A 27,991-nucleotide genomic window follows, 5' to 3' on the forward strand; every position below is an offset into this window, starting at 1 on the left:
TCCAGGTAAGTCTGCGGTCACACTCACCTAATGCAATAAAGAGCCCGTTTCCACTTGTGTTGGAATCAGTCTCTGTGGTGGACGCCAACACTTGTCATGAGTGTACAGATCTGAATCCTTGTAGCCGGGCCATGCATGGCTGAGGGGATTTGCCTGCTTTAGGCAAAAAAATGCACACTACAACAAACCTTCCTTAGGGGGAAGGTTTAATTTTAGATATTTTCCCATTTAGGTGTTTGGCTCCCTAAACGTCAGTTTAGTACAAGTCAGACTGACCATACGGCAACTTTCATCTTACAGGGCATTCTTAAAGCAAACATAACAGCACATGGCACACGTGACTGCTGAATTCCATTGAATAAACATTTGCCAACACTTGTTTGCACAGTTCCCAGAAATATGGGTGGAGAAGCACAAAAGAACAAGACATCCAACAAGCAAGTGTTGTGGTCAAGCAAAATAAAAACACAATGAATACTTGCTTTGCGTATATGGTGAACAGGAACTTCTTGAGCTGTCTGTGTGCTGCCTTTCCTTATGTTATAGAATTGTACTATAGGCAAAAATATTATAAATGTCCCTGTATTGCTGTATTTTGTACTCTCTGTGCCACTGAAGGTATTCAGCAAGGTGCATTCACTTTAACCTGCGCCAAAAACACCCCCTCCCCCCATATCTATCAAGGTCACTGCTAACCACACTCTCCGCTGATTTCTATTACACACTGCAATCACCAGTGCACAAATTACCTTTTAAGCTCCAGTACCACTGTTATCACTGTATTAGCATGTTATGGCTTAGGGGGAAAAAAACAAAAAACATTCTAATGCTTTTAATAGGCTTCCCCACCCGCTTTCAATGCTCACTCAACATTGTGTTATCCCTAACATTTAATTTCTAAGTCTTCCCTAGTTTGGTTTTGGAAATGCAATGCAATAAGGTGGCCAGTGGTAACATAACTAATGACAGTGATGAGCTCACTGCTGCTTTATAAATAGACACCTAATATCGATATGTTAATAGGCTCCCTCATAAAAACAAACAAAAAAAAAAAAAAAACTGAGAGGATGGTATGTGGTATTAAATTGTAAGCTCCTCTCTGCCAAAATGAAGGACTGATTGATACAGTGAAACACTATATGCGTTAGGCCTGCACGATTTTAGGAAAATATTGAATTACGATTTTTGCTGTCAAATTTAGATTTCAATTTACGATTTTCTTCAAATCAAGCTTTGCCACTACATTCAATGTACAGTAACATTTACAAACATGCATTGACAGAAAATGACATACTATCAAATTGATAGTATGATGTTATTTTCTGTCATGTTTGTAAATGTTACTGCATTGTGAATTTATTAAAACAAATAGCTATTAATATAATGCAAATGTGTGTGACCGTGGGTGATGGGGGTTAAGTTTTTAGTTAAAGTGGACCTGCTCTCTGCTCTAAAAGATACGCAACAGCATAATAACCAAAAAAAACATTTCTTTGTTACAGCTGATACAAATCCTAAAATAAATCTGGCCTGTTTCTACTTCCTGATTCATGGAAGCAGACATTAATCCTGTGCTTTCAAATGAGCTTATCTGCCATCTCTTCCATAGCAATCAGGTGACACAAGGGAGAGAGATCAAATTACAACTTGCGATTAGACAGAAATGAGGCGGAATTAAACAGGCTAAACTCTCTAAATACATGCAGGGTGTATACCTCTATGTTTTCCTTCCGTTCTGGGCAAGAGTTCAGGTCCAGTCCAGAAGTGTGGATCCTATGCGTATCATTCTCCTTTTGGCTGCGTTACACAATTCACTACCACGCTTCCTCCTTCCGGCCGGAAGAAGGAAGCGATCCATAGTGACATGGAACGTGGACAACACTTTGCGTGTGAGGAGAAATATACGCATGGAAACACATGGAACGCTGAAAATTATAAGAGTTAAAAAACGCAGCTTTGATGATTACGTAATCATCTTGCCCTACATCGCGATTTCATTCATGCGATAGTTTCCATTCAAAATGATTGATAATTTTGATGGGTTTTAGCCCAATATGCATTGAAGCAGGCAGACATGTTGAAGCATTGACTGCTGGCAGATTTGATCACAGTGGTTGAACTTGCTAGGCACTGACAGGAAAATAAATCAATGTGTATGGGCACCTTTAGTGACATAAATCTAAATATACACTCACTGTATAAAGCACTGCATCAGCACTATACAAATACAAAACCAGCTTTGGTAAACAGAAGTAGGGAGGGGACAAACTAAATCCTATGGGTTTTGAAAGGGCCCGATATAGTAACAGTATTAATAATGAAAAGCTAGCCTAGTAACTAGAGGAATATCAGCGTCAGAGCCTGGAACTGGCAACCTACAAACATCATTAAATTTACATTAAGCAGTTTGGTGCACACAAATAGTTCTCCATTAGTGTTGCCAGATGTATAGCAAAGGAAAGCACTTACAAGTTTCTCGATCTGCATCAGCTTTTTGTCTTGTTGGTGTAATTTTTCATTTTTAATTTCCAGCACTGCCTTTAGACTCTCCAGCTCCTGCTCCAGATACATCACCTGAGGGTTCCTCTGCAGGAGAGAAGAGGAAAACTGGTTATTCCACTGTGGGGACAGCAGGTTCATAGAGCCATAGACTTAGCATACACATGACAGATGTTCTGTTTAACGGCTGCTCTGCAGAAATCGCTGTCTCTTTCTCCAGTAGCCACACAGCAATGCAATCCAATGCCGATACAGCAGTGGATCATCAAAGCACTGCACAGCTTCCAGTAAATAACATAGTGGAGTTATGAAGTCCATTTAAATCAATAAAAGTAATATACAGGCAAAACAGAACACAATATATAAAAGTTAGTAAACCAGGTACGGTCCGCTACAAGTAAACCAGGTTTTCATTCCCAATTTAAAACAAATACTTGTGTGGTTCAGTTGAACAGCACCCAGCATTATAAGATTGTGTAATGGGGGAGCATGTCTTACTGCGTGACAAACTCACTGAAAAAGGAGACATTTGCTGGATATGGTTTAAAGGGCACCCAAACTAAATGAAAAAAAAAAAAAAAAAAGGTTTCACTTACCTGGGGTTTCTACCAGCCCCCTACAGCCGCCCTGTGCCCACGCCATCCTGGAACGATCATCCAGTCCCTTGCAGTGGCTGAGTTTCTATTTAGGTGACCGAGTCAGTTTCCGGCCACAAGCGTCCTTGATCATGCTACCGCTGGCGGGAGTGTCCTGCACATGCGCAATACTAGATTTCCTAGTACGGCGGCGGAAGTGTAATAGAGGACGTGCACGACCAGTGGCCAGTGACTGTGCGACCCCTATTAGTTATTAACCCCTTATGCCCCTCCTCCACTATAGTGCCCCCCCCCCCAAAAAAAAAAAAAATTAAAAGAGATAGTGACGGGTTCATTTTTTCCCTTCTTATTCCCTTTAAAATATTTCTTAGCAAAAAAATACCACCCAAAGAAAGCCTAATCTGTGGAGAAAAAATAAATAAAAAATTATATATATATATATATATATATATATATATATATATATATATATATATATATATATATATATATATACATACATATATATATATATATACATACATATATATACATACATATATATATATATATATATATACATAGTGTCATATTGCAACAGGATCTGGATAGGATGGCTATATGGGCACATACTTGGCAGATGAAATTCAATCTTGACAAATGTAAAGTCATGCATTTTGGACGTACTAATGGTCTAGCACCATACAAAATAAATGGGATACAGTTGGGGACATCAAACTTGGAGAAGGACTTAGGAGTACTCATTGACAACAAGTTAAATAATCGTACTCAATGCCAAGCAGCTGCAGCTAAAGCTAACAAAATTTTGGGATGCAGTAGCCACCCTGGCGTTCTATTTCCCCAGGATTTCCGTGCAAAAAGTGGTTCAATTAATTTCCCATAATTTTCAACCAATTTTTTTTTTTGCAATCTTTTTTTTTTGTATTGAATTCAATACAGGTTATTGTATTGAATTAAATTAAAAAAAAAAAAGTGTTTGCTGCGAGATTTTGATGATGCTGTGTGACACTGGTTCCATCAACGCCGATCGACGGGGGACATGTGATCTCCAAGGGAGAAGCAAAATCCGCCAAGGGACATGGAAGAAGGCACCGGGGAAGCTATCAGAGGTACGCGACGAGGGATCAGCATGCCAATGGTGAGTATAAGACCCAGATGTATAGCCAGGTATAGTTAGCCAGATGTATAGCCAGGTATAGTTAGCCAGATGTATAGTTAGCCAGATGTGCAGCCAGGTGTAGTTAGCCAGATGTATTAGCCAGGAATAGTTTAGCCAGATGTATAGCCAGGTATAGTTAGCCAGATGTATAGCCAGGTATAGTTAGCCAGATGTATAGTTAGCCAGATGTGCAGCCAGGTGTAGTTAGCCAGATGTATTAGCCAGATGTTTTGCCAGGTATATAGGGAGCAAGATGTTTGCCAGGTGTATAGGAGACAGATGTGCAGCCAGGTGTAGGGAGTCATATGTATAGGGAGCCAGGTTTGCGGGTGCCTCTGCCCCCCCCCCCCATTGCCCCCGATGCCCCCTGACTCTGGCCGGGTGTCCCTTCTGTGGGGGGGGCTCCCCTTCTGTGCTGGCTGGTAGTGGCCGGTGGGGATCCCCTCTGTGGGGGGGATCCCCATACTGTGCGTGCAGGTGGCTGGGTGGCCCTTCTGTGTGTGTGGGGGATATCCCCTTCTATGGGGGCTAGTCATGGTCTGTCGGGGACACCCCCTTCTGTTGTGGGGGGAGGTGGGTGTCCCCATCTATGAGGGCTGTGGGTGGCCTCTCCCTCCTCTTCCCCCCATCCCTTCCGATCCCCCGTGCCCCCCCCCCCCCCCAATCCCGTGTCTCCCCCGTCAGAAGCCCTGATCTACTCACCTGAGGGCTTGCTCCTGCGGCGGAAGCGGCGCACTTCCTCCTCCATCGCGAAGTCTCGTGTTCTCTGTAATTACTGTACGCGGCTTGGTGACGTCACCAAGCCGCGTACTGTAATTACAGAGACCGGGACTTCGGCGATGGAGATGGAGGGTGTGCATCTCGGCCAGCGCAGGAGAAAGCCCTCAGGTGAGTAAAGCAGGGCTTTTGACTGACAGGGGGGAGACACGGGACGGGGGGGGACACAGGATCGGGGGTGAGGAGGGCACGGGGGACAGAGAGGGAGGAGGGAAAGGCCACCCACAGCTCTCATAGAAGGGGACACCCACCTCCCCCCCCCCGCACAGAAGGGGGTGTCCCCGACCGGCCAAGACTCGCCCCATAGGGGGGATACCCGCCCCCCCACACACACACTACAGGGTCACCCGCACGCACATTACGGGGATGCCCCCTCCCCCCCCCTCCCCACAGAGAGGATCCCCGCCGGTACCGGCCACTACCAGCCAGCACAGAAGGGGACACCCTCCCCCCGCACAGAGGGGATCCCCGCACCAGCCACCCGCAGCACAGCAGGGGACACCCTCCCCCCCCCCCCCACAGAGGGGATCCCCGCACCAGCCACCCGCAGCACAGAAGGGGAATCCCGCATGCTGCTGAGCACATTCTCTGCTCCGATGGCTGCACAGGGATTCCCCAGGGTGGCTGGATGCTAGTTCTGCACGCTGTGGGTAGCACAGATCGCTACCCACAGCCTGCTGACAGGCATCCAGCCATCCTGGGGAATCCCTCTGATGAGGGAAAAGTGCAGCCGGCGGGGCAGAGAAACAATAAATCTCCCTGGCAGTATTGACGAGCTCAGCTCGTCAATACCGCTTTCAGCAAGTTTTTCCTGGACGAGCTGAGCTCGTCAATACCACCAGGGTGGTTAAAAGGGAAATAAAAACTCGAGATGCTAGCATAATATTGCCCCTGTTTAACTCTCTAGTAAGGCCACATCTGGGATATGGAATTCAGTTCTGGGCACCACATTACAAAAAAGATTATGCAGTTTTAGAGCAGGTGCAGAGACGAGCAACAAAATTGATACGTGGGATGGAAGGTCTCACTTATCAAGAAAGGTTAGATAAACTGGGTTTATTTAGTCTAGAGAAAAGACTCTACATCAGAGGGCAATATAATAGCTTGGCGGATGAGCTTTTTGTCCCTAGGCCTTCTCAAAGGACTAGAGGACATGATCTGCGGAGGAAAAACGTTTTAGCCATTTATTTAGGAAAGGGTTCTTTACAGTAAGCGTGATTAAGATGTGGAATGCATTGCCACAGGAAGTCGTTATGGCAAACTCTATACCTGCATTTAAAGGGGGCTTAGATGCTTTCCTTGCGTTGAAAGACATCCATGGCTACATTTACTAGGTAATGCCTAATGATGTTGATCCAGGGATTTTATCTGATTGCCATCTGGAGTCGAGAAGGAATTTTTCCCTTTAGGGGCTAATTGGACCATGCCTTGTAAGGGTTTTTTCGCCTTCCTCTGGATCAACAGGGATATGTGAGGGAGCAGGCTGGTGTTGTACTTTATACTGGTTGAACTCTATGGACGTATGTCTTTTTTCAACCAAAATAACTATGTAACAATGTAATTACTTTGGTGTGATAAGTAGTGATAAAGTTATTGGTGAATGAATGGGAGGAGTGATATGTTTTCAAGGTGAAATACCCTGTGGTAGGCAAGTGGTTAAGACAGAGGGAGAACCTCTTGTAAAGATCAATTCATTTATACACTGGGCCAAGTCATTCTATACTTGTATGATCTCTCTGTGTTTATTGTTAGGAACTTCAATATTTCAGAGATAAATTTTATTCTTTAAACCATTCATGTGCGATGAGTTAAAATGATGTTCTCCAACTATGTGGTAGAATGGCTTTTCCTGCATTTTGTATATGCATTTTTTTTTAAATTTCTAAATGGAATTTTATTTACATTACATGAAATTTCCAAGAAGGAATACAGTGCAGAACATGACCACAAAACATGAAAAAAAGGTGGTCTCTTTCATATATTCAGCATCAAAGATGGTAAATGAGATGCAAAGGATTTCTACTTTCATTCAGATTTCATGTAAACTAAAGTGCAATATAAATGTTGTCTTGTGTCTAATACCAGCACATTTTAAAATGTGTTATCCAGACTTGCTTTTTTGATAGAGCCTTTATGAGTATATCTGCAATTTTTCTCCCATTTGGAGTGATCTACTTGCACACCTAGAACCAATTGCCAGAGCAAGGCAGAGCTTGGGAGGTTGTTGACTACTCCTCATGGTAAATGAAGCATAAAGAAAGGATCCTGAATGCCTTGTAGGAAATTTTACTCGGCTGTTTTATGGAGTCATTGGTCTAAGAAATATTTGCTACCAGAATTGTAAATGAAGGATATTGTTTGACGGGAAGACCAACACGGCATATCCACAAGTCTATAGGTTTCATTTTATTTAAATTGGCCATCTGTTAGAATGTTATTTCCCGGTAGAAGTCAGGAGTCATCACTGGGACAAAATCAAGGTTACTTCTGTTAGTCGTTATGGGAAGTGATTATTGGAGATAGCGTGCCAATCTTTCTTAGTTTATTTCTAAAAACTCATGACATTTTATTATCAGATTTTGGATTTTCTTTAATGAGAGTTTTCAGATCCAGGCCTTGTAACCTGTTAGTCCATCATATGGCTAATCACTATCGACCACACAATTATCTGACCTTGTGCCATATGGATTAAATGGTTCCCTGGAAATAACCATTAAGAATTATACTTTGAGGAATGAATATGTTGACTTATATTTATGTATAGTCTTTCCTCAGAAAGAAAGGTTTTACAATGATTAAAGAACATCTAAACAGGGAAATAAGAGCTCTGTGTCATTGCAGTACATTGCGAACTTGGAGCGGTTTCCATCCAATGGACCTGATGGTGATGTCCACACAACTTATTTATACACCTAAAAAGAGAACAGTTAACAGACCTGGGATTTCTCTTTGGATTGCTTTTTATGCTCCTCTTCAATCTTCATTTTCTCCCTCAGGGATTCATTTTCCTGTTTTAGCTCTTCTATTTTTTTCTGAGAAACAACAATAGTAAAATGGAATTTAATTTACAACTACATAGGAGATAAAAAGTAAATCTGAAGTAAAAAAAAAAACAAAAACTAACCTCTAGCTCAGCTTGCTTTTCCTTGAAAGAATCTTCTAAAGCTTTATTCTCACGCTCTTGGCAGCCTTTCAATTCTGGAGGGAAAAAAATGCATTACATTTCTGAGATTTAAAAGGAAAAAAACTTGCCATCTTGAAACTCAAATATTTGTATTAGTCAATTTAAGTGCATAGAAGGTAATTTGCTGAGACCTAAAACTGTAATGAAGGGAATTTGCTGAGACCCAAAACTGAAAAGAAGGGAACTCAGAGATTCAAAACGGAAATGGCGGTAACTCACTGACAATAACTTGAAAAGGAGGGAACTTGCTGAGACCTAAAACTGAAAAAAAGAGGGAACTTGCTGAGACCTAAAACTGAAAAAAAGAGGGAACTCGCTGAAACCAAAAACTGAAAAAAAGAGGGAACTCGCTGAAACCAAAAACTGAAAAGGCGGGAACTCGCTGAGACCAAAAACTGAAAAGGAGGGAACTCGCTGAGACCAAAAACTGGAAAAGGAGAGAACTCGCTGCGACCAAAAACTGAAAAGGCGGGAACTCGCTGAGACCAAAAACTGAAAACTAGGGAAGTTGCTGAGACCAAAAACTGAAAAGGAGGGAAGTTGCTGAGACCAAAAACTGAAAAGGAGGGAACTTGCTGAGACCAAAAACTGAAAACTAGGGAAGTTGCTGAGACCAAAAACTGAAAAGGAGGGAACTTGCTGAGACCAAAAACTGAAAAGGAGGGAACTTTCTGAGACTTAAAAGGTCAACCCTACTGTTCTTAAAAAGCCAATTACAGTGGAAAATTCCTGGTCATAGCTTTTACAGAGCCTTTGGCTTTAGGCCATATTTCATAGTAACTAGCATAGTAGTGGAGAACGTCTCAAACAAGAGAGGTACAGTATGAACAAAGTACAAGTTGCCTCAATTATACCAAGCACTGAATTCAAAGTAAACTGTGAATAAAAGTTAATAACGCATACCTGTTAAGGACTTCTCATATTCTTTTTTAATATTTTCAATCCCTTCAGAATGACTGGTTTCTGCCGCAAGTCTATAAGCTTCATGAGTGGTATTGAGGTCATCAACCTGTGCGGTAAGAAAATATATATGGAAACAGCAAGATGGATAGACAGAACTACACTGATTAACCTTTTTATTATGTGCAAACAATGAGTGGAAAGTAAAATGAGAAAATAATTCCGCCAAAATATAACTGGCAAAAAAACCCAAAAAAGTTTTCTTTTTTTTAAAACCATCGCTACTGTAGATGTCAATCACACATCAAAAATGCACATGCTATTTGCAGAAGAATGGGGCCTTCTGCCTACAGTGATCAGAACCCCTATCTTCTTCTGTGCCCCAGCCCACAACATACTGGGCTTGTAGTTCACAGTAATGCTAATTGGAGTGATGTTCTGTGTGTTCATTTCTGGCAATAAAGAGGACTTTCAGAGAATGTCTGTGGGAAGGGAGTTCAAGATACTGGAGCCGCAGCTCTACTACTTTGTGACAATTCATATGCTTGCTAACTGCAAGTTCTGTAGACTACTAAAAACACACTCTCTGCCTCTAGCTGAAATTTGTAACTAAATCGCATCTTCTACTTATTGGGACTACATAAAGATTAGAGACGGGTTAAACTCGGCCTGAATTAAACGAATAAACAAAGGAAAATCTGTGAAAAACAGGTGAAACGATAGCCTTACAGTACCAGTAGTCACGTTACCTTCTCCTGAAGCTCATTCTTGTATTTCTCAGCTTCCTCGATGAATATGGTCTGAAGCTTCTCACACTCTCCTGTATAGAATTGTTTGAGCTTTTCCTCCAAATCAGTGAGTTCCGCGATGTGTTCATCCTTCACCTTCTGGAGAATACCTTCATAAGCAACCAGCAAGTCGTTCTTCTCCTGCTCTAACTTTTCACAGGTACTGGATGCAGACACTGCACACAACCAAGAAAAGATCTAGATCAGCGTGACCAGCTTTAAACCATTCTAGTAGACAATGTACACTGACGGAAAGAAAGGACTGTTTCAATGTGGATGAGCAATAACAATATAGAATGATATAATAATAGAGAAGCAACTAGAGAGGAACAAGCATGTTTAACATAGTTTAGCTGCATATGTTCAAGCTAACATTTGTATGCAGATTTCAGATTGTGTTCTGCATGTCTGACATCCATAGGAGGCCTATAACCAGCTTCACACTGCAATATCTGTATCAATACAGTCCTAATCCAAACACTAGAGCCAAAGCAGTGGGCTCAATGCCTGGCAGACAAGTAGCTAGATGTGCCTCGGGATTAGACACCATCACTATTCCAAGTGAAATTATGATGAATGGACACAGTACTGTAATGCTGCCTTATCTCAGTATTATAGACAGAAAATAGTGATAGGCTGTAACATTCCACTTTACCAATGAGATGATCTGGAACTCTGGATATAGAAGCTGAGATCACGGTCTTCCACTTTCTGCTCAGACTGCTATACATAGCGATGCATGCTCACGCTATGCATTTATGCGCCCCTAGCACTGTTCACTTGTGAGAACTTGTCTATGTCCAGAAGTCAGAATGAAGAAACTGACTGGAATTTACCAATGTGTAACTGCCCAACAGAATAAACAAGTGAACTTGTGTGGAAGAACAAGTCAGGGTAAAAATAAACTCAAATTTCCAACCAGGTGCGAGAGACGGCTAATGACAGAAATTGGCGCCGGGCATGCTATATTATAATTATCAACGGGCGATCATCTGAACAGGTTTATCGCACAAAGCCTGAATACAGCCTCACAATACATGAATAAACAGGAGACAGTTGGAATGGAAGCAATTAGGTTTGTTGACCTTATGACATATCCCACTTCATAGTGCTCTTCTGATTTTATGATCAACTGCAGCCAAAACATAAGATGGGGAAGATAAATAACGTGAGGCTTTGTTGTCTGTATCCCACTCATTCTGTGCCCCTGATGGGGGGGGATTATCTTCACTTCCTGTTCTCTGTGCCCAATGGAATAAATGTGGGAGAAAAATTCTCCTTGAAGAAACCCAGGCAGCAGTGAAAACCCAACTAAAATGTCTAACCCATCTAGGCTTCATCATACAATGCCTGAATTTGGGACTTAACACAATCAGGCAAAATAGAAAAGTATAGTCACTTAAGTTTAAAATGGATTTAGTCTACCCCAATTTCGGCTTCCTGCCTGTATGTAGGCAGAGAAGGTAGATTAATTGTGATTTTTACTCATACCGTCCACTCTATGGTCTCCTGTCTAATGCTGGGAATACACGTCTCAATTTCGAGCCATTTAGATGACTCGATAGATAATCTCCGACATGTCCAATCTCCCGTCCGATCGTTTAAGCGCTCGATTCCGCATTGAAGACAATGGAAAGAGATAAGAAAAGCGAGTGAAAGATAAGAGAATCTCCTGCGGAATCGAACAGGCAGGAGGATCGAGCAGCAAAATCAAGCAGTGTATGCCCAGCATAAGAAGGCTTCACTAAAACAGACTACCGGAGGTTTCATATATCTGTAAGACAAATTTAACACTCCTAAGTAGACTCGGCCTCCCCCTTTTGCAGATCTCACTGACACTTTGCTTATGCCAGAAAAATAACCCTTCAATAAAAAAAACTTGGAAAACATCTAGCAATTATGAATAAAATATTCCCTTCCAGAGAAAGCCCATAATGAGAAACTTAATTGAATTTGCTTCTTCATGTGAAACAATATGAACCTTGCAGTAAAAGAGCCATTTGAAGATTTTATTATGAAGAGTATCCGGGCTTGGTCTGCTTATGACACAATTCTCCTGATAAAGAAAAAAAAAGGAAGGGTGCTGTGTGACAGAAGGCTCTTGTCCTGTACTGCCCAATTCTCATTACTGCGTAACCTAACAGAGGGGGATACCTGAGAACACTGGGCTTACATTCCAGAAGACTCCGATAAGGAGAATTTCAAATAAGCACACTCAACACAAAGCATATTGCTTGCTGGATGAAGCGAAAATAGTAGGCTGTGCCCGTAGTGAGTACGAAAGGTAAGTCTTCACCAGGGTATATACATTAAATGAACCAACAGTCTTATAATAAAGCAAATTTCAACCCTGAAAGTGTTTCAATAAGCTAAAATACCATTTTTCATAATAAAATACACAGATGTATTGACTCCCAGATCCAGTCATTAAAATGTCAGCACTTCATGTACTCAGCACAACTGTACCAATTGCCTTCCTAAAAGCATATCCATTCATTTAAGGGGACGAAGGGATGCTAGGATGTTGAACACTAATGAAAATGTTGGCAAGGAAAAATAATTTGTAATGTTCTGTTAGTGCTTTATATCGAGAAGGCCTTTTAAGAAAGACTGGCCTTAGCATAAAAGCTGAACTTCATATTTATCTAAATGAGGGATGGGTTCTGCACTTCTGTAAACTGCACTGAAATAAATGAGGCTCCCATTAGCAGTATATCTGCATGATATCACCCATTCCAAGGGAGGATTACAGTGGTGACATCACACTCCGCTTCCTTCACCAACCTACCTTGAGGCTGGGTTTGGGAGGTTTATAGGCGTATAAGTGAAATCGCAGCCGAGAGATTTGGGTGCAGGATACAGCTGATATACGGCTTAGCCTGCTCCTCCACAAGTCCCCGCGGCGTCAATTACTATTCCCCCTCCAGGTCCACGTGTATGGTGGGGAATGATGTAATTCGGCTTCCAGCTATTGCTGGTGGCTGAATTAGTGTTTTAAAAGTAACTTCAGCTCCATCTTCTGACGACATCAAAGTTACTCACTATGCGCTGCTATAGCCATAATTCCTATTACGATCTATGGTGGGGCTGGCTGCGCCCAAATCTCCTGCGCTGGGTTCAACGTGCTCAGGTTTATAGCCCTGCCTTACAAACTTCTGCAGCACTGTGAAATCAAGTGATGCTCACTGTAAAATTGCTGAGGGGCTCGCCTTCCAATTGCTCAGCACCCCTTGAGGAACTTCCGCAAAAGTATTCAACGGAGGAATCCAGTGGAATATTCAGAGGACTGGGGTGGGGAAATGGGACAGACCACGAAGACAATGGAACATCATCACACTCAGGAGGAGGTAATCTAGCCCGGCATGGGTTTCATTTCATTTCCCCCAATTTAGAGGCGCATTAAAGTGCTTGTGCACTTGTATCCAAGTGTGCTTAACAGGTCTACAATGGAAATGCTGCAATTCAGGGAGATCAGGCTAGCACCTGACCGGAGAACTGTGCTGCTAGCCGCCTGTGCAGCAGCCACCTTGCTCTCTGTGCACGTTTGCATTGTGGCCAGCGGCTATGGACTTGGGCAGCATTGGAGACTGAAAGGAAGAGGAAGCTTCTGCACTGGAGACGAGCAGAGAAATGAGTGACACAGATGGTTGCTGCGGTGTGAAGGCAAGCTGGCTACCTATACTGAAAGGTGGGGGGTGGGAAAAGGAGGGATTAAGGGTGTCATCTGGCTACCTATACTGGAGAGAAAGGGGGAAGGAGTCATCTGGTCTGGCTACATATACTAGAGGGAAGGGGGAGGGGTCATCTGGCTACCTACTTAAGAGGGGCAGCTGGTGACAGGGGCCTAGGGCGGTAAAGAGTACAAGTCCGGCCCTACATATAGTATAAACTGTTATTGCACTTTATACTGATATATACTGTACACTAGCTATGATGGTGTTGATTCACTAAGCAGCGTTATTCAATAGCGCTTGAGTGCTTCATGAATTACTGGCGTAATTTTGCACGTAAATTTTAGGTGTTAGAACTACACAGCACGCATAACAAATTGCACAGCGTGCGGTGGGGTACACAGCGCTCATTACACATGCACAGCACGCTGGGAATACGCTTTACAACTGCATAGAGCGTTATGCACACAAACTATATAGCGCACATTATTTTGAACGGGAATCACAAGCACAAAGCATGCAAGAATTGCGAGATTTAAGTTAAAATGGCGATCGCGAGCCGAACGCGATCGAGGGCTAGCGGCACTCTGTGTGCCCAGTGTGAACTAGCCCTCACTGCACACCTTGAATAACTGAGTCACTGTGAGGGTAGGAACACTAGGCAGAATAGCATATGCATTTTCCATAGCACATAATAGTGAACGCATATGCAATTCTGCCTTAGAAAACTGGGACACTCCCCTGAAGCAGTATCAGCTGGAAACACTTAAAGTGAACCTGAACTCAGAACTTCCTCACTGCTCTAAAAGATACACAAAAACAAACACCTTTAAAGAAAAACATTTGTTACAGCTGATACAAATCCTTCAATAAATCTGCAGTGTGTCCACTTCCTGTATAGATCAATTAGCTCTCTGCCACGGCAGCCAGTTGACACCGCTGAAAGATCAAATTACACTTGACATTAGTCACAGATAAGTGGAATTAGACAGGCTAAACTCTACATAGAGGGTGCATTTCTCTGTTTTCCTTCTGTCCTGTGGAAGATTTCAGGTCCACTTAAAACAGCTGCATTTTATATACACATAAAAAGAAGGTACACAGCCTGCAACAACCTGTGCCATTAAGCCCACCACTCATTTCATAGGTCTCCACTGTGGTCCGATGGAAGCCAGGGGCAGATTCTTTACCACCATAGGCTATATGGGGAACGCCGCAGTCTGTCTGGGATCATCGATGACTGCACAAAAGTGCGGCCCACTTACCACAATGGATCTCACGGATCCGGCCCCGAATGACAAGTGTCAACTGCTCCTATTTATAAAATAGGATCCGTTCAGTGTCAGTTTTGCATTGAGCGGAAAACTGACAAAAAAAAAAGGTCAGTTAGCTCATGTGGGAACACAGACTTCTAGTGTAATAGCGCCAAACTGAAGTGATAACAAAAGTGGATTTTTATATTTAACTACAAAAAAACAAAACAAAAATAGCAGCAAGCAGAGAATGGTAAAAGAAAATAAAACAGAAAAAAGAAGCTGCCCGTCACTTGGCATGTGTATCTGTCACCTCACATGTATAGAAGCAGGTAGGCCACCTGCACACAGCGTACATACGCTGCCTCGTCTGCTCCTCATCCGTGGACAATGTTATAACGGCATTACGTGCATTAGCCAGAGCTGATCTCTCTAAACTTTCCTGTCTGGATTCTCTCACTGAGAAGTCTTCTTAATTAGCTTGTTAAAACTACATTCACATTAGGGATTTATCCATTAGACAGAGTGAATCATATGAAGATAGTGCTTCTTGTAACAGCATTCACTAAAAGTTCACACGAGGATCAACAGTGTAATCCACACCATTGTGAAATATACGCAAGACTCTTGCATGCCAATCATTTTACCACAACTGTGTGAGGTGTGAACCTCTCAGAGCACAAAAAATAAAGTGGACCTGAACTCAGAATGTCCTCTCTGCTCTAAAAGATACACAACCGCATAACCACCTTGAAACAAAGAACACACATCTGTTACAGCTGATACAAATCCTAAAATAATTCTGCACTGTTTCTACTTCCTAATTCATGGATGCAGACATATTGATTACAGCCTGTGCTTTCAAATGGGCATATCTGCCATAGGCAGTCATGTGACACAGGGGACGGATCAAATTATGACTAGTGATTAGACACACGAGGGGGAATTAGACAAAGCTAAAAACTCTAAATACATACAGGGTGCATTTCTCTATGTTTTCCGTTTGTCCAGTGCAAGAGTTCAGGTCCACTTTAACAGAAACCGCTCAACAAATGAATGATGCACAAAAAGATTTGGCAAGAGCGAATGTTTTAAATTATCTCGCCTTATCCTGCATGGCTCTAAATCAACAATATTTTAGCAAGCATTTAGTGTAATCACTGCAAGCCAAACATTGGTTTCCATGTGCAATATACAACACATAGCCAGAGGTATATGATTTACAAGACCACAACCATATGTGCTTTAAAGAGTAACTGTCGGGCATAAAATCAATTCTTTATTTTTATCTGGTAAACAAGTAATAAGGATGCTAATCAGGCAATGCAAAAGTTAAAATCACTATTACTTTTCTTGTTGATAAATCATCATTCCCCCCCCCCCCCCCCGAGATAGTATGGCTGACAGCTCCTCTTTAAGTCACAACTACAGGCAGAAAGGTGAACAATGTAACAACATAAGTGCACCATTTGTAAACTAGTTGCTACAGATTTGTCAACCAATCAGTTGTCAATTAGCCATTAAGCAAACCTACCACTTACATCCCAGTTGTTGATGGCTTTCATACAAAAATATATACTGAGAATATTCTTTGCCACACTAACTTCACTACTAAAAAGCAGTAATTCAGCTTGTGACACGTGATTCGTCTATGTAAGATCAACACCTGCTTGCAGCATTCTGGCGTTGGGATACTCCCTGTAGAGGTGCCCATTAATGGTACAATATCGCTGCCAATCTTTTCACTGAGGTAATCGATCAGGAAATGATTGGTCAGGCCTGATAATGGCCAAATTCCTGCTAATCAATCCGGGGGGATTGGTCTGAAAAACTGGTAGATTCCATTAATCTGATCAAACTGGCTAGAGGGAATTCGGAAGTTAATGGGCATGACTGATCGAATACCATGGCGATTGGAAACAACCGATTGGCTGTGTAATTGTATCATTAATGGGCACTTTAACATGTCAACAATGACAACAGATTAAATTAGGTCTGTGGAATCAGTACAAAAATCATCTGACGCCGACTCCTCAGTTTATGAAACCACTGACTCAGACTCCAGGTACCCAAAATTGTTCCGACTCAGACTCCATGGCTCTTGCAGGTCTATGGAGTTGGTACAAAAATCATCCAACTCGACTCAGTTAATGTAACCACTGACTCCAACTCCGGGTACCCAAAAATAGCTTTGACTCCTCGTCTCCACAGCTCTGGATTAAATCACAGGGACACATCACCATGAGAAAGGTGCCAACATTAGGAGTATTTGTATGCAATTACGTCTTCTTCAGTTGGCTCTTGTATATAGCAAATTTTCTGATTTTTGTCCACTACACCGCGTACACGTCAACAAGGGTTACTATAGTCAAAGCCATGGTTTTTCCAGTTGTAACATATAATTGTGCAAGTTAGGACCATAAGGAAGGAGCACCTTAGTATCAAAGCCTACAAATTGTAGAGCTGAAGAAGACTTGAGAGTTATTTGGACTGCAAGAAGATTAATCCTTAGTAAAGAAATTAACCCTGACTGTTCATTAGAAGAAGCAATGCTGAAGCTGAAATACTTTGGACACACACTGAGAAGGCAGGAGTCATTGGAGAAGTCTGATGCTGGGAAAAATCAAGGGCAAAGGAGAAGGAGATGGCAGAGAATGAGATGGCTTGATAGGGTCTTGGAAGCAAACAAACATGAGCTAGCTTTGAGAGGCTGTAGAGAACAGAGGGGCCTGGTATGCTGTAGTCCATTGGGTCGCAAAGAGCCAGACATGAGTAAATAGCGACTGAAAAACTATAACACGGCATAGGTCCAATAAGACATCTGAACACGGGTGTTAGAGCGGGAATAATACAGGAGGATTATGTTCATATCAACCACCCTTGTATTTCAGGGAGAAATAAGTAACTCACAGATTTACAGAGTGGATCAGAATGATTATATCTATCCATTATCAGCTGCAGTAAATAAACCACAAGTGGCCTTTTTCCTGTGTCACCAATTCAGACGCAGCGGGCAGCAGAGGCCTAAGCAAGGTGCTAAGCCTGGGCCACTTCAGTGGTTAGACCACAGGTGGCTAGAGCCTCCTGCAGGCTTATGAACTCAGGAAAAACAGCACAGTAGAGATGGGTGACCCATCGTCACCAGCTGTCTACTTCCATTTTATAGATCATACTGAAAAGACAACAGTTAACCTTTTAAATGCTGTGGACAAGACAGACTAATGTTACAAAATTTTATAAAAGCCTGGCTTTGCCGTCATGCTTTTATTAGTTTTATTAAATTAGCCTGGACAATGCAATGAGTATATACATTTACAGTAAAATTAGAAGGAAATGGGATGACATAGGAGGTAAGCAGAGTATTGCTTTCAGCTCACCTCACTTGCCCTCTGTGTCTGGCTCTGGCAGGAATCAGCTGTCATTACATGTACTGTGCTCCCCTCATCACTGGCTCTTACCTCAGAGACGGTAATATTATTCCAGCAAAATCCCACTTCTCTAACTTCAAACACACCTCCTAAAAGGACTTCTTAAATCTTTTTCCTCAAGGGGTTAAAGTGGAACTCTGACAAAATATTTCCTTCAGTTTCCTTCCAGTTGGAGACACTTCCCATTTTCTCCTGTTCAACTAACAGGAAGTGAGGTCAAATGTATCCATCAAGGGGCACAGACAATACATGCATGTGCTAGAAAATCTGTCAGGTCTTTAAAAATGTTTATGCTGACTAACATACCTTCTGGTATGAACGTGGCTCTAAGCAATGCTGTGCAATGTGTCAGCAGTGTACTGTAAATGCTGCACATAATCAGTCCCATGCATAATGGTTTGCTCTTTCTAGCAAGAAAGGAAAGGAGACTCTGCTAATTATTAAACACTAAAGTAAATCTGTTCTCCACAATAACCACAGACTCAGAAATGATGCATTAAGTGAACACTTGCCATTCTTAGGGCCCATTTGCAATTCACTTTTTCTCCTGAGTTTTCTCCTAGGAGATAATTTTTCATCTTCAATGTAATTAACTTTTTAGCACTTTTCAGTGGAAAAAGTACCAATAATAGGTGAAAAAGTACTGTTAAAAATATTTCGAGTATTTGCTTGCTGGTGGCATAAAAAGTATTTTATTTACAAGTTATGAAAATAGCACCTAGGAGAAAACTCAGAAGAAAAAGTGAATTGCATATGGCCCTTAGTGTCTATTTTTTAGAAGAAGTTGTAGATGGTTTCCCAGGTGGTGAGGGCACTTGGGGCACTGCCTGTGCTGCTCCCCCACCGCCTCTGGGGTGTAGCTTGAAGCGATGGTACCAGGTGGTGATGGCTCTTGGTGGTGCTGCTCCCCTACCTGGGTGCAGTTTGCAGTGGTGGTCCTGGTCCCCAGTGGTGAGGGGACTATGGGTGCTGTTCCACCCTCCCTCGCCCCAGGGTGTAGCTTGCAGTGGTGGTCCCCAGTGGTGAGGGGACTTGGGGCGCTGCCTGTGTTGCCCCCTCCCCTGCCCAGGGGTGAAGCTTGCAGTGGTGGTCCCAGGTAGTGAGGGGACTTGGGATACTGCCTGTGTTGCTTCCCCCCGGGGTGTAGCTTGCAGTGGTGGTCCCAGGTGGTCAGGGCACTTGGTACCCCACCTGTACTACTTGCTCCAGTTTGTAAGCTTAGAGCACCCCACAGGTAATGTAGCTCCCAAGTCACACAACAGTGGTTAGAGAGTGCATAGAGACTGGCTGCACTCGGTGCCACCGCTAAACATGTAACTGCCTTATTATGGGACACTGTGGTCTCTTGTTTGGATAGAGTATATTGCGTAATCGGTTTAGCCCTTGCTCCTTGATGGAGAAGGTTTGCGGACAGGCTTTCCCTGCAGGCCATTTAAAAACAATGTGCTGCTTGCACTTGCCATTCTTTGTGTTTAAAAATGTAGTTTATGCACCAGCTCCTCTAAGTCACAGTGTTCAAACGGTCTAAAAAACGAACTTCTCAGTACACTGTTGGATGTTTGAAATGAATAAACTGCAAATGCAAAGCTCAACTCCCTTAAAGAGAACCTGAACTGAAAATAAAAAGTCAAAATAACTATACACAGGTCATACTTACCTCCCATGTAGTCTACTACTCAATGTCTTTCTCCTCTCCTGCATCCCATTTGTCCACTGTGATCAATGGATTTCTCCATCATCCATTTTAAAAATGGCAATTACCCCTAACAGCTTCCTGGTCAGCACACTTGAGCCATAGGGAAACCTGGACATTACCTTGCACATTCTGTTGTAACTCAGCGCTGCGTAATATGTTGGCACTATATAAATACAATAAATAACTGACAGCTTCTGATATATAACTGACAGCAACTGGTATATTTCAGTTCTGACAAAATATTGTCAGAACTGGAAGGGATCACTGTAAGAAGAAAATGTTGAGCATCTGAGAGGAACTGACGGTGAGGTAAGTATGTAATATTCATTTTCAGCTACGTCATGTGTTTATTTTAAATAATTTTACTCGCTTCAGGTACCATTTAAAATAAAATCTGTGTGCTTGATGCACTTCTACAGCTCTTCATACTAAACAAAAAGGTCCAGGCTGTAGAGTTACCTAGTGCCTACAGTGAGAAGTGATATTGTAGCAGTAAGTCAAGCTACTGGTCAATATCCGCAAATAAAAATGAGATATATATATATATATATATATATAGATATATCACTGCTCCTTATTCTAAGCCTACAAAGCAGCCAGAAACATACATACAGTACAAGAAGAGGGGGGGGGGGATCTAAGAACTGTCCCACACACACACCTATATTTAGATATTACTCAGGACAGATGAGAATGCCAATTACAGTATCTGGACTTCACTAGACTTGGCATAAAATGTGGGCTCCACTAGGAGCAATAAGCCTCTCCTGGCAGCCCTACATGCCTACACACAAACAGTACATCTAGATCTCATATATCTCTTAAAAGTCAGTATGGCCATAAATAATGAGAGTGGAGACAGAAATGCACCATGTGTATGTATGTACCTACAAGTGTGTTTGTGTATATATGTATGTATGCATGTACATATACAAATATACATGTTAATGTACATAAATTTGTATATGTATGTACAATGTCTGTTTTTGTCCAGGAGAAGGAGGGAAAGGACAGAGTGGCCCCTGAGCACCATTGGAGCACAGACTTGCAGGTGACAGTTCAGCACAATGCTCACCCCACCATTGCTCTGTATGCATACACTCTCCAGGTTGTCATTAGTTCTACCTCACATCCCATTGATTAGCATCCTGTCACAGTGATCTGTTGTCTGATTGCTCAGCTGTCTGCAGAGGCTTGTTTCACATCCAATCCTGTTCAGCACTGGCTGGCTGTGTTCTGCTCGAGTAACTGAGGCATGACAAGCCTGGCCTATGCTGAGGGCTGGGTAATTACATGCCAGGTCATTACATGCTTTGTAGTTAACCACTATGGGGTAGTGAAAGAAATATGTTCTGCGGACAACTAGCAGGATCAGAAGGTCATGTTAATAAACACGCCATGTTATTTTCCTAGAAGCATTTCAGGAACAGACCAAGCAGATGCAAGAGGAGATTGAGCCAAACACGGATTTTACAAATACACACAAGTCCAGTTTATACAAATCTGGTTATTTGGCTCTGTAAAGAATGATGAGCATTGCTGTTTGCCTAATCAGTCAGCGTAAATTACACGTACAGAACAGCACCCAGTAAATCATCGGCCCACCAGCTATGTGATCACCGAGTACTTGGAGTAATGAAATGATGTCACAGGCCAGAAATAACAGATGATGCAGAACATGTGTGCTACCTATACGCATTACTGTGCCATGTTGGGACAGGCTACACAAAGATTTCATGCATTAAAATCTGTACCGCAACAGAAAATTAAACAGGCCAAGTGTTATTGGGAGCAAGGTATGGGAGGAGGAGCTATCTGCGGTTGGAAATACTTGCCAGGTTCCTACAGGCAGACCAACTGAGCAGCAATCCCCTCTAAGGTCTAGGAGCCACTTTAAGTATTGTTGTAATTCTTAATGCTGTACCTGTTGCCTCTGGTTGTTAAAGTGCACCCGAGGCGACATGTAACATGATGAGATAAATGTGTATGTACAGTGCCAAACAAATAACCAGGCTGTTTTAGGGCCCGTTTCCACTAGTGCGGTGTGCGTCTCGCAGACGCACACCGCACTGAGCCGGTGGGCGGGATCGCAGGCGAATCCCATGAGCCGTGCCATGCACGGCTATGGGATTCGCAGCCTCCGTGGCGAAATCTGCGGGGGGTTCCGGGCGAATCGCTCCTGCAAGCGATTCCGCCGCGGCGCCGTCATCCCCTATGGCAGAGTTTCCCGTGCAAATGATGTGCGGGGAAACTCTGCCGAATCGCCGGCGAAACCGCCCTAGTGGAATCGGGCCCTTACTAGTTTTATTTTGCTGCATGAAAGAGTTTATTTTTAGGCATGGAAGTGACAGCTTCTGTCTTGTTGGTACTTTGGCAGGAATATAGTAAACTGAGAGCAGGTGGAGATAAAATAAAAGGTCAATAGATAATGTATTTTCATTTATAGACGCTTAATAGGCTGCCACTGAAACCAAAAGATTAAATCTGCTTTGGTAATGTTTAAATATAAAATACAACCACGGGATACCTAAAAAAAACAAAAGTGTCATTGTTTATCTCATCAGTTTATTTTCACATCAGGTTCACTTTAAAATGAAAACCATGTACGGTATTTCTGAAGCTATGGACATTACACAATCATTAAATTATTGTACAATCAGAATACTTTGCAGCACAGAAAAGTACTGTACTGTTGAAAGATCATGTAATAAGCATGTAAGCACCCAAACAATTGTTGTCCAGAGCATAGTTCCCAAACCCTGTCCTCAAGGTCCACCATCAGTACATTTTTGCAGAAAACCACAAACATGCACAGGTGAGATAATTAGTGTCTCAGCAGAGCTGATTAACCTCCCTGGCGGTCAATTAAATCCACCAGGGAGGCAGCGCAGCACTATTTTTAATTTTTTTTTTTTAAACCATGTAGCTAGCCTAGCGCTAGCTACATGATAGCCGCAGAGCAGTGGCATCCCCCTACCCTCTCCGTTCGCCTCCGGCGATTAGGAAATCCCGTTCTAAACGGGATTTCCATGAGGGCTTCCCCCGTCGCCATGGCGACGGACGCAATGACGTCACCGACGTCGTGACGTCAGAGGGAGTCCCGATCCGCCCCTCAGCGCTGCCTGGCACTGATTAGCCAGGCAACGTACGGGGTCTCTGGAGGGGGGACACCTAACGCGACAGGTAGCAAAGTGCTAGCTGCATGTATAAAAAAAAATGTATGCAAATCGGCCCAGCGGGGCCTGAGAAATCCTCCGCAGCGGCATACCCCGTGTCCAGCACGGGGTTACCGCTAAGGAGGTTAACTACCTCTGTGGTTTTCTGCAAAACATGCACTGTTGGTGGGCTTTGAGGACAGGGTTGGGGAACACTGGTCTAGAGGGAACAATAGCAATTAGCTTGAGAAAATGACTAGACTATGGCTCACATGGCAACAAGCCAGATCCACGGTTATACATAGTCCTGCTTATTTCTGAAGCCACTTCCTGCTGCAGTTTGCATATCTGGATAGAGAGCAATAGACTGGTTGTGTGTATGCTGCTGCTGATAAGACTGAAGCCAGGTCTCCCTCTGGACACACTAATCACCTGCCTCCTGCTACAAGAGTGGGAAGGCCAGACACTGTAGAAGGGGTTCCACTGTCCAGGAGACCCTGGAGAGCTGTTAGTGGAGCGAAGCGGGATGATGCAGGCAGGAAAACCCCTGTGGATCAGGGCTGTAAAGTTGGAGTCTAAGTCGAGGATTCGGAGCAATTTTGGGTATCTGGAGTCGGAGGTTTCATAAACTGAGAAGTCGGGAGTTGGAGTCGGAATGATTTTTGTACAAAACCCACAGCCCTGGTAAGTATTAGACCAAGGAGTTGAAGTCGAGGAGTCTGGGCCATTTGGGGTACCTGGAGTCTGAGTTAGTGGTTTCCTAAACTGAGAAGTCGGATGATTTTTGTACAGACTTCACCGCCCTGCTGTAGATACCAGGTGTTTGATGACAAGAGTAACATCAGGTATCAAGACCTCGCCCTGTCATCACCTGTGACTGTAAGCTAGCCAGGACTTAAAGACCCCATCCTTTGCATCTCTGTATTTTTGGGATCTCTTGTCCTCTTGTGCTGTGACTTGTGGTTTTCCCTTCATGTTACTTTGTAAACAAAAAACTGTATGTTCTCTATTTTTCCTGGGGTGATGTTTGTGCCAATAAAGAACCTGTTTATTAGACTGTTTATCACAAGAGCCTCTTTGTGCTTCATTTCCCACACATCATTAAACTGTGCTTTACAATTTATGACATCCCACACATTAAGCATTAAAAAAAAAAAAAAAAAAAAAAAAAAAAACTACCCCCCCACCCCACCCCTGAGATAGAGCTTTCAACAGAAAAAGAAAAGAGATATACCCCTATAAGGGTAATAGAGCCGCAGAGCTGGAGGGAACAAAAAAGCAAAACCTTTCAAAAGGTTAAAAACAGCATCAAACAAGCAAATGAAAGGACCAAATTCAAAGGGCTAAAAGGTGTTTACAGTCTAGACAAAACAGCATCAGAGTAACTGCAGTCTATTTGTAGCTGTACTCAACCCAGTCCTTAAAAGCAATGCTGTAGCTACCTCCAAAACCTACAGAATCCAATCATTGCAGCCCCAAAACTGATCGGATTTATTAGAAAGCAAGGAAAATGGTCTAAAAATATAAATACACAATATCGCAGGAAGGTGTTGCTTGATGGGGTAATCCATGGCAGGATAAGCAACCTGATTACGAATAGAAGTCAGGCTACCAAAAGACAAGTTAAAATAAAACCACTCCAAAGCAGTTGTGAAATATGCTAGTAAGCTGCTTCCACATCCCAGCGCTACCCCCCAGGGGTGTCAAACTCGCGGCCCTCGATACAATATTTTGTGGCCCGCACCGTCAAAAGCTTCCTTATAGTTTGCTTCAGTGCTCCCAAGTAATCCACCGCATCCCCGCCACTAAACGAGGGCTGCAGAGCCCCCAAATTGCCCGGGGGGCATTTCCTGAAAGGGGTAGAGCTTTCAGCTTCAGCTCTGCCCCTCCTGACGTCAATCGCGGCGCATTGCCGCCTCTGCCCGCCCCTCTCACTCTTCCTTCACGGAGAGGGGTGGGGAGAGGCAGCAATGCGCCGCAATTGACGTCCGGAGGGGCAGAGCTGAAGCTGAGGAGCTCTGCCCCTTCCAGGAAATGTCAGCGGATTGCCCCCCGGGCGATTTGGGGGCTCTGCAGCCCTCGTTTTGTGGCGGGGACACGGCGGATTACTTGTAATGGGAGCACTGAAGCGAACTATAAGGTAAAATAGGCAAAATAGTTTGCTTCAGTGTGAATTTGATTTTTAAATAAAAATCAATGCAAGGGGGGGGGGGTGTCTTTTTTTGTGAAATCCCTTATGCGGCCCAGCCTCATCCTGACTTTGCCTCCTGCGGCCCCCAGGTGAATTGAGTTTGAGACCCCTGCTCCAGGGCAAGCTTTTTCCCTAGAATGACCTGCTTGACATTGAGCACCATACAAGGCCTGGCAGAGGTCATGCTCTCAAGGCTTAGGGTGGATATAAAGTGAAGCTACGCTGGATTTCAGTCAATGTTACAGTGTAACTTAATCACAGACATTGGACAGACGGAAAAAAAAACTATTCAATGATGCCAGGATAAGATAAAGCAGCCCATTTCAAATTGTTGTTATAATGGATTCTAGTTATAAATACTGATGGATGAACTCGTGGGGTGTTGTGCAATTTGACTCTGATGCCTCAGTGGCATTTACCATTGAATGTATCCTTGATTGTGATTGGCCCTTTACTGGTTTAGACAAATAACTTGTACATTTAGTGTGCCAACATCAAAAGAACAATTTTTTTCAGAGAACCTCTTTAAAGACCTAGATGAGGTTCTGATCCAGTCTTGCATCATGCCAGGAGAGGAAACAAAGTTTCAAAAGCTTGCAAGAAAACAGAGTACAGTTTAGTCTTTACAGATATTATTGGAATCAACTTTCCTGGCTCTTATGTTGGCAGATTTGCTCCATAACCTACACCGGATTACACCTCACTCACTGGTAAACATAGCTCCCATTTGCACAGCTTTTCGTGGGACAGTCCCTCTTTGGGAATCGGGTCCCTCTTTCTTACTCAATTGTCCCTCTTTCAGGACTGATGTACAGATCTGTGTAAATATATGTACTTTTCTACTGGAAAATATGTTTGACTCAAAACTTTATTTGCATCCTTTAAATTGATATATTTCTTTTTTCAAATGATAATCAGAAGGAAAATGAACCTGGGTAGAATGAAACCAGTGTGATTTTAATTATAAAAACATTTTTCTTTTGTAATCTTTATAGTATGCATGACTAGGGGTGTGTTTGGGGCGTGGTTAGGGGCATGACAGGGGAGTGGCTTATGTCCCTCTTATCTCAAAAAGTTGGGAGGTATGTGTAAATGATGCGAATTGACAAAGGCAATAATAAGCAGGTAGGTGGGACAGGGAGGATCTGGGGAACTGGAGTGAACTATGACCACAGATGAAAGCTTTGGTACAATCATTTGGGGGGGTCACAAGGGCTGGGACGTGTATGGAATGTGTCGTAATGCCCTCAGATATGCTCTGTTCCCTAATTCAGGGGCAGACAAGTAGAGGTAGCAAAACCCAGGCACACTGTCAACATACTTTTTTTTTTTTATGCTTTCAAGTTTCAAATTATACTCCATTATGACAAAAAAGTTTGTATATAAAATAAAATGTTCAATACAAACATAAAATTAGGGTGAAACAAATACGATATTCATGCACCTGCACATAACTCAAAAGACCTAAGGAGAGCCTGCCAATAACAGGAGGCTCCACTCATCTCATGTATTACAGCTAAAACCCAACTCATGCTAGAATATTGAACGAAGCAAATTCTATAAGCAACCTAAGTGACTATAACCAGTGAACAGAGGCAAAGTGGTGAATTAAATATGGGCTCCCACTGCAGTACAGCTGGCTTCCTTTACTTTCTGGATTCATCTGGTGGGCGGGTTAATCAGGTGACATGCGACACCCAAAAGGAAGAAGAAACTTCTCAGCAACTGTGCATTACAGTAGAGAAGTCTACATGTGGATGTGGTACTTGTAGCCACAGGAAGCAGGTGCTGAGCAGTTGTAAGACCTCTATTAGGTAACTAGTGTTGCACAAAGGGTTTTTCAATTTGAAAAGTTTAATTCCAAAATTAAGCATTATAAATATGCACTAATTAATACGAGTACCTTCACAATTTGCCGTTGTTCTGTTTAGGTTCTAGTTTTGTTTTTTTACTCCAGTCAGTAAATGGTAGCTCTCCACACGTGTTCAAGATGCTCATAGATTTAAGGCTCTTCCAAAAATGTTCCTGCCAATCATCATCCTTACCAAGCCTTAGATGTGGCAGGTAAGTCCTCCCATTGACTGACCTGGTATCAACCCGTTTGACTGAAAGATTGTCCTTATGTAAAATAGAAGTTATTAACCTCTTTGCCTGCTTACCGTATATAGCAATATACTTACAAGCAGATATACAATCAGTCTACAGCAGGGGTCTCAAACTAAATTTACCTGGGGGCCGCAGGAGGCAAAGTCAGGATGAGGCTGGGCCGCATAAGGAATTTCACAATCGCGGCGCATTGCCGCCTCTGCCCGTCCCTCTCACTCTTCCTTCACAGAGAGGGGCGGGGAGAGGCGGCGATCTGTGCGGTGATTGACGTCAGGAGGGGCAGAGCTGAAGCTGAAAGCTCTGCCCCTTCCAGGAAATGCCGGCGGATTGCCCCCCGGGCGATTTGGGGGCTCTGCAGCCCTCGTTTAGCGGCGGGGATGCGGCGGATTACTTGGGAGCACTGAAGCGAATTATAAGGAAGCTTTTGCCGTCGAGGGCCACAAAATATCGTATCGAGGGCCGCAAATGGCCCGCGGGCCGCGAGTTTGAGACCCCTGGTCTACAGTCTCTTACTGGCTACCCAGTCAAAAGTTAGATTATGGAATCAAGTCCAGTTAACTGCCAAACTTATTTCTGTGTCTTGCCAGG

General features: G+C 43.1%; 1 protein-coding gene across 7 annotated transcripts in view; it reads right to left on the reverse strand.

Moving 5' to 3' along the window:
• MTUS1 (microtubule associated scaffold protein 1) overlaps positions 1-27,991 on the reverse strand; it is a 388,163-nt gene that overhangs the window by 7,707 nt on the left and 352,465 nt on the right. For all 7 annotated transcript variants that reach the window (XM_068278642.1, XM_068278641.1, XM_068278639.1 and 4 more), the window contains 5 exons: positions 9,865-10,079; positions 9,119-9,224; positions 8,156-8,229; positions 7,968-8,063; positions 2,470-2,586 (listed from right to left, as the gene is read on the reverse strand). In XM_068278642.1, the coding sequence (XP_068134743.1) occupies positions 2,470-2,586; positions 7,968-8,063; positions 8,156-8,229; positions 9,119-9,224; positions 9,865-10,079 (608 nt within the window). The remainder of the gene's footprint in view (positions 1-2,469; positions 2,587-7,967; positions 8,064-8,155; positions 8,230-9,118; positions 9,225-9,864; positions 10,080-27,991) is intronic.

Source organism: Hyperolius riggenbachi, chromosome 1 (assembly GCF_040937935.1).
Source record: "Hyperolius riggenbachi isolate aHypRig1 chromosome 1, aHypRig1.pri, whole genome shotgun sequence".
In the NCBI taxonomy this organism is placed as follows: Eukaryota; Metazoa; Chordata; class Amphibia; order Anura; family Hyperoliidae; genus Hyperolius; species Hyperolius riggenbachi.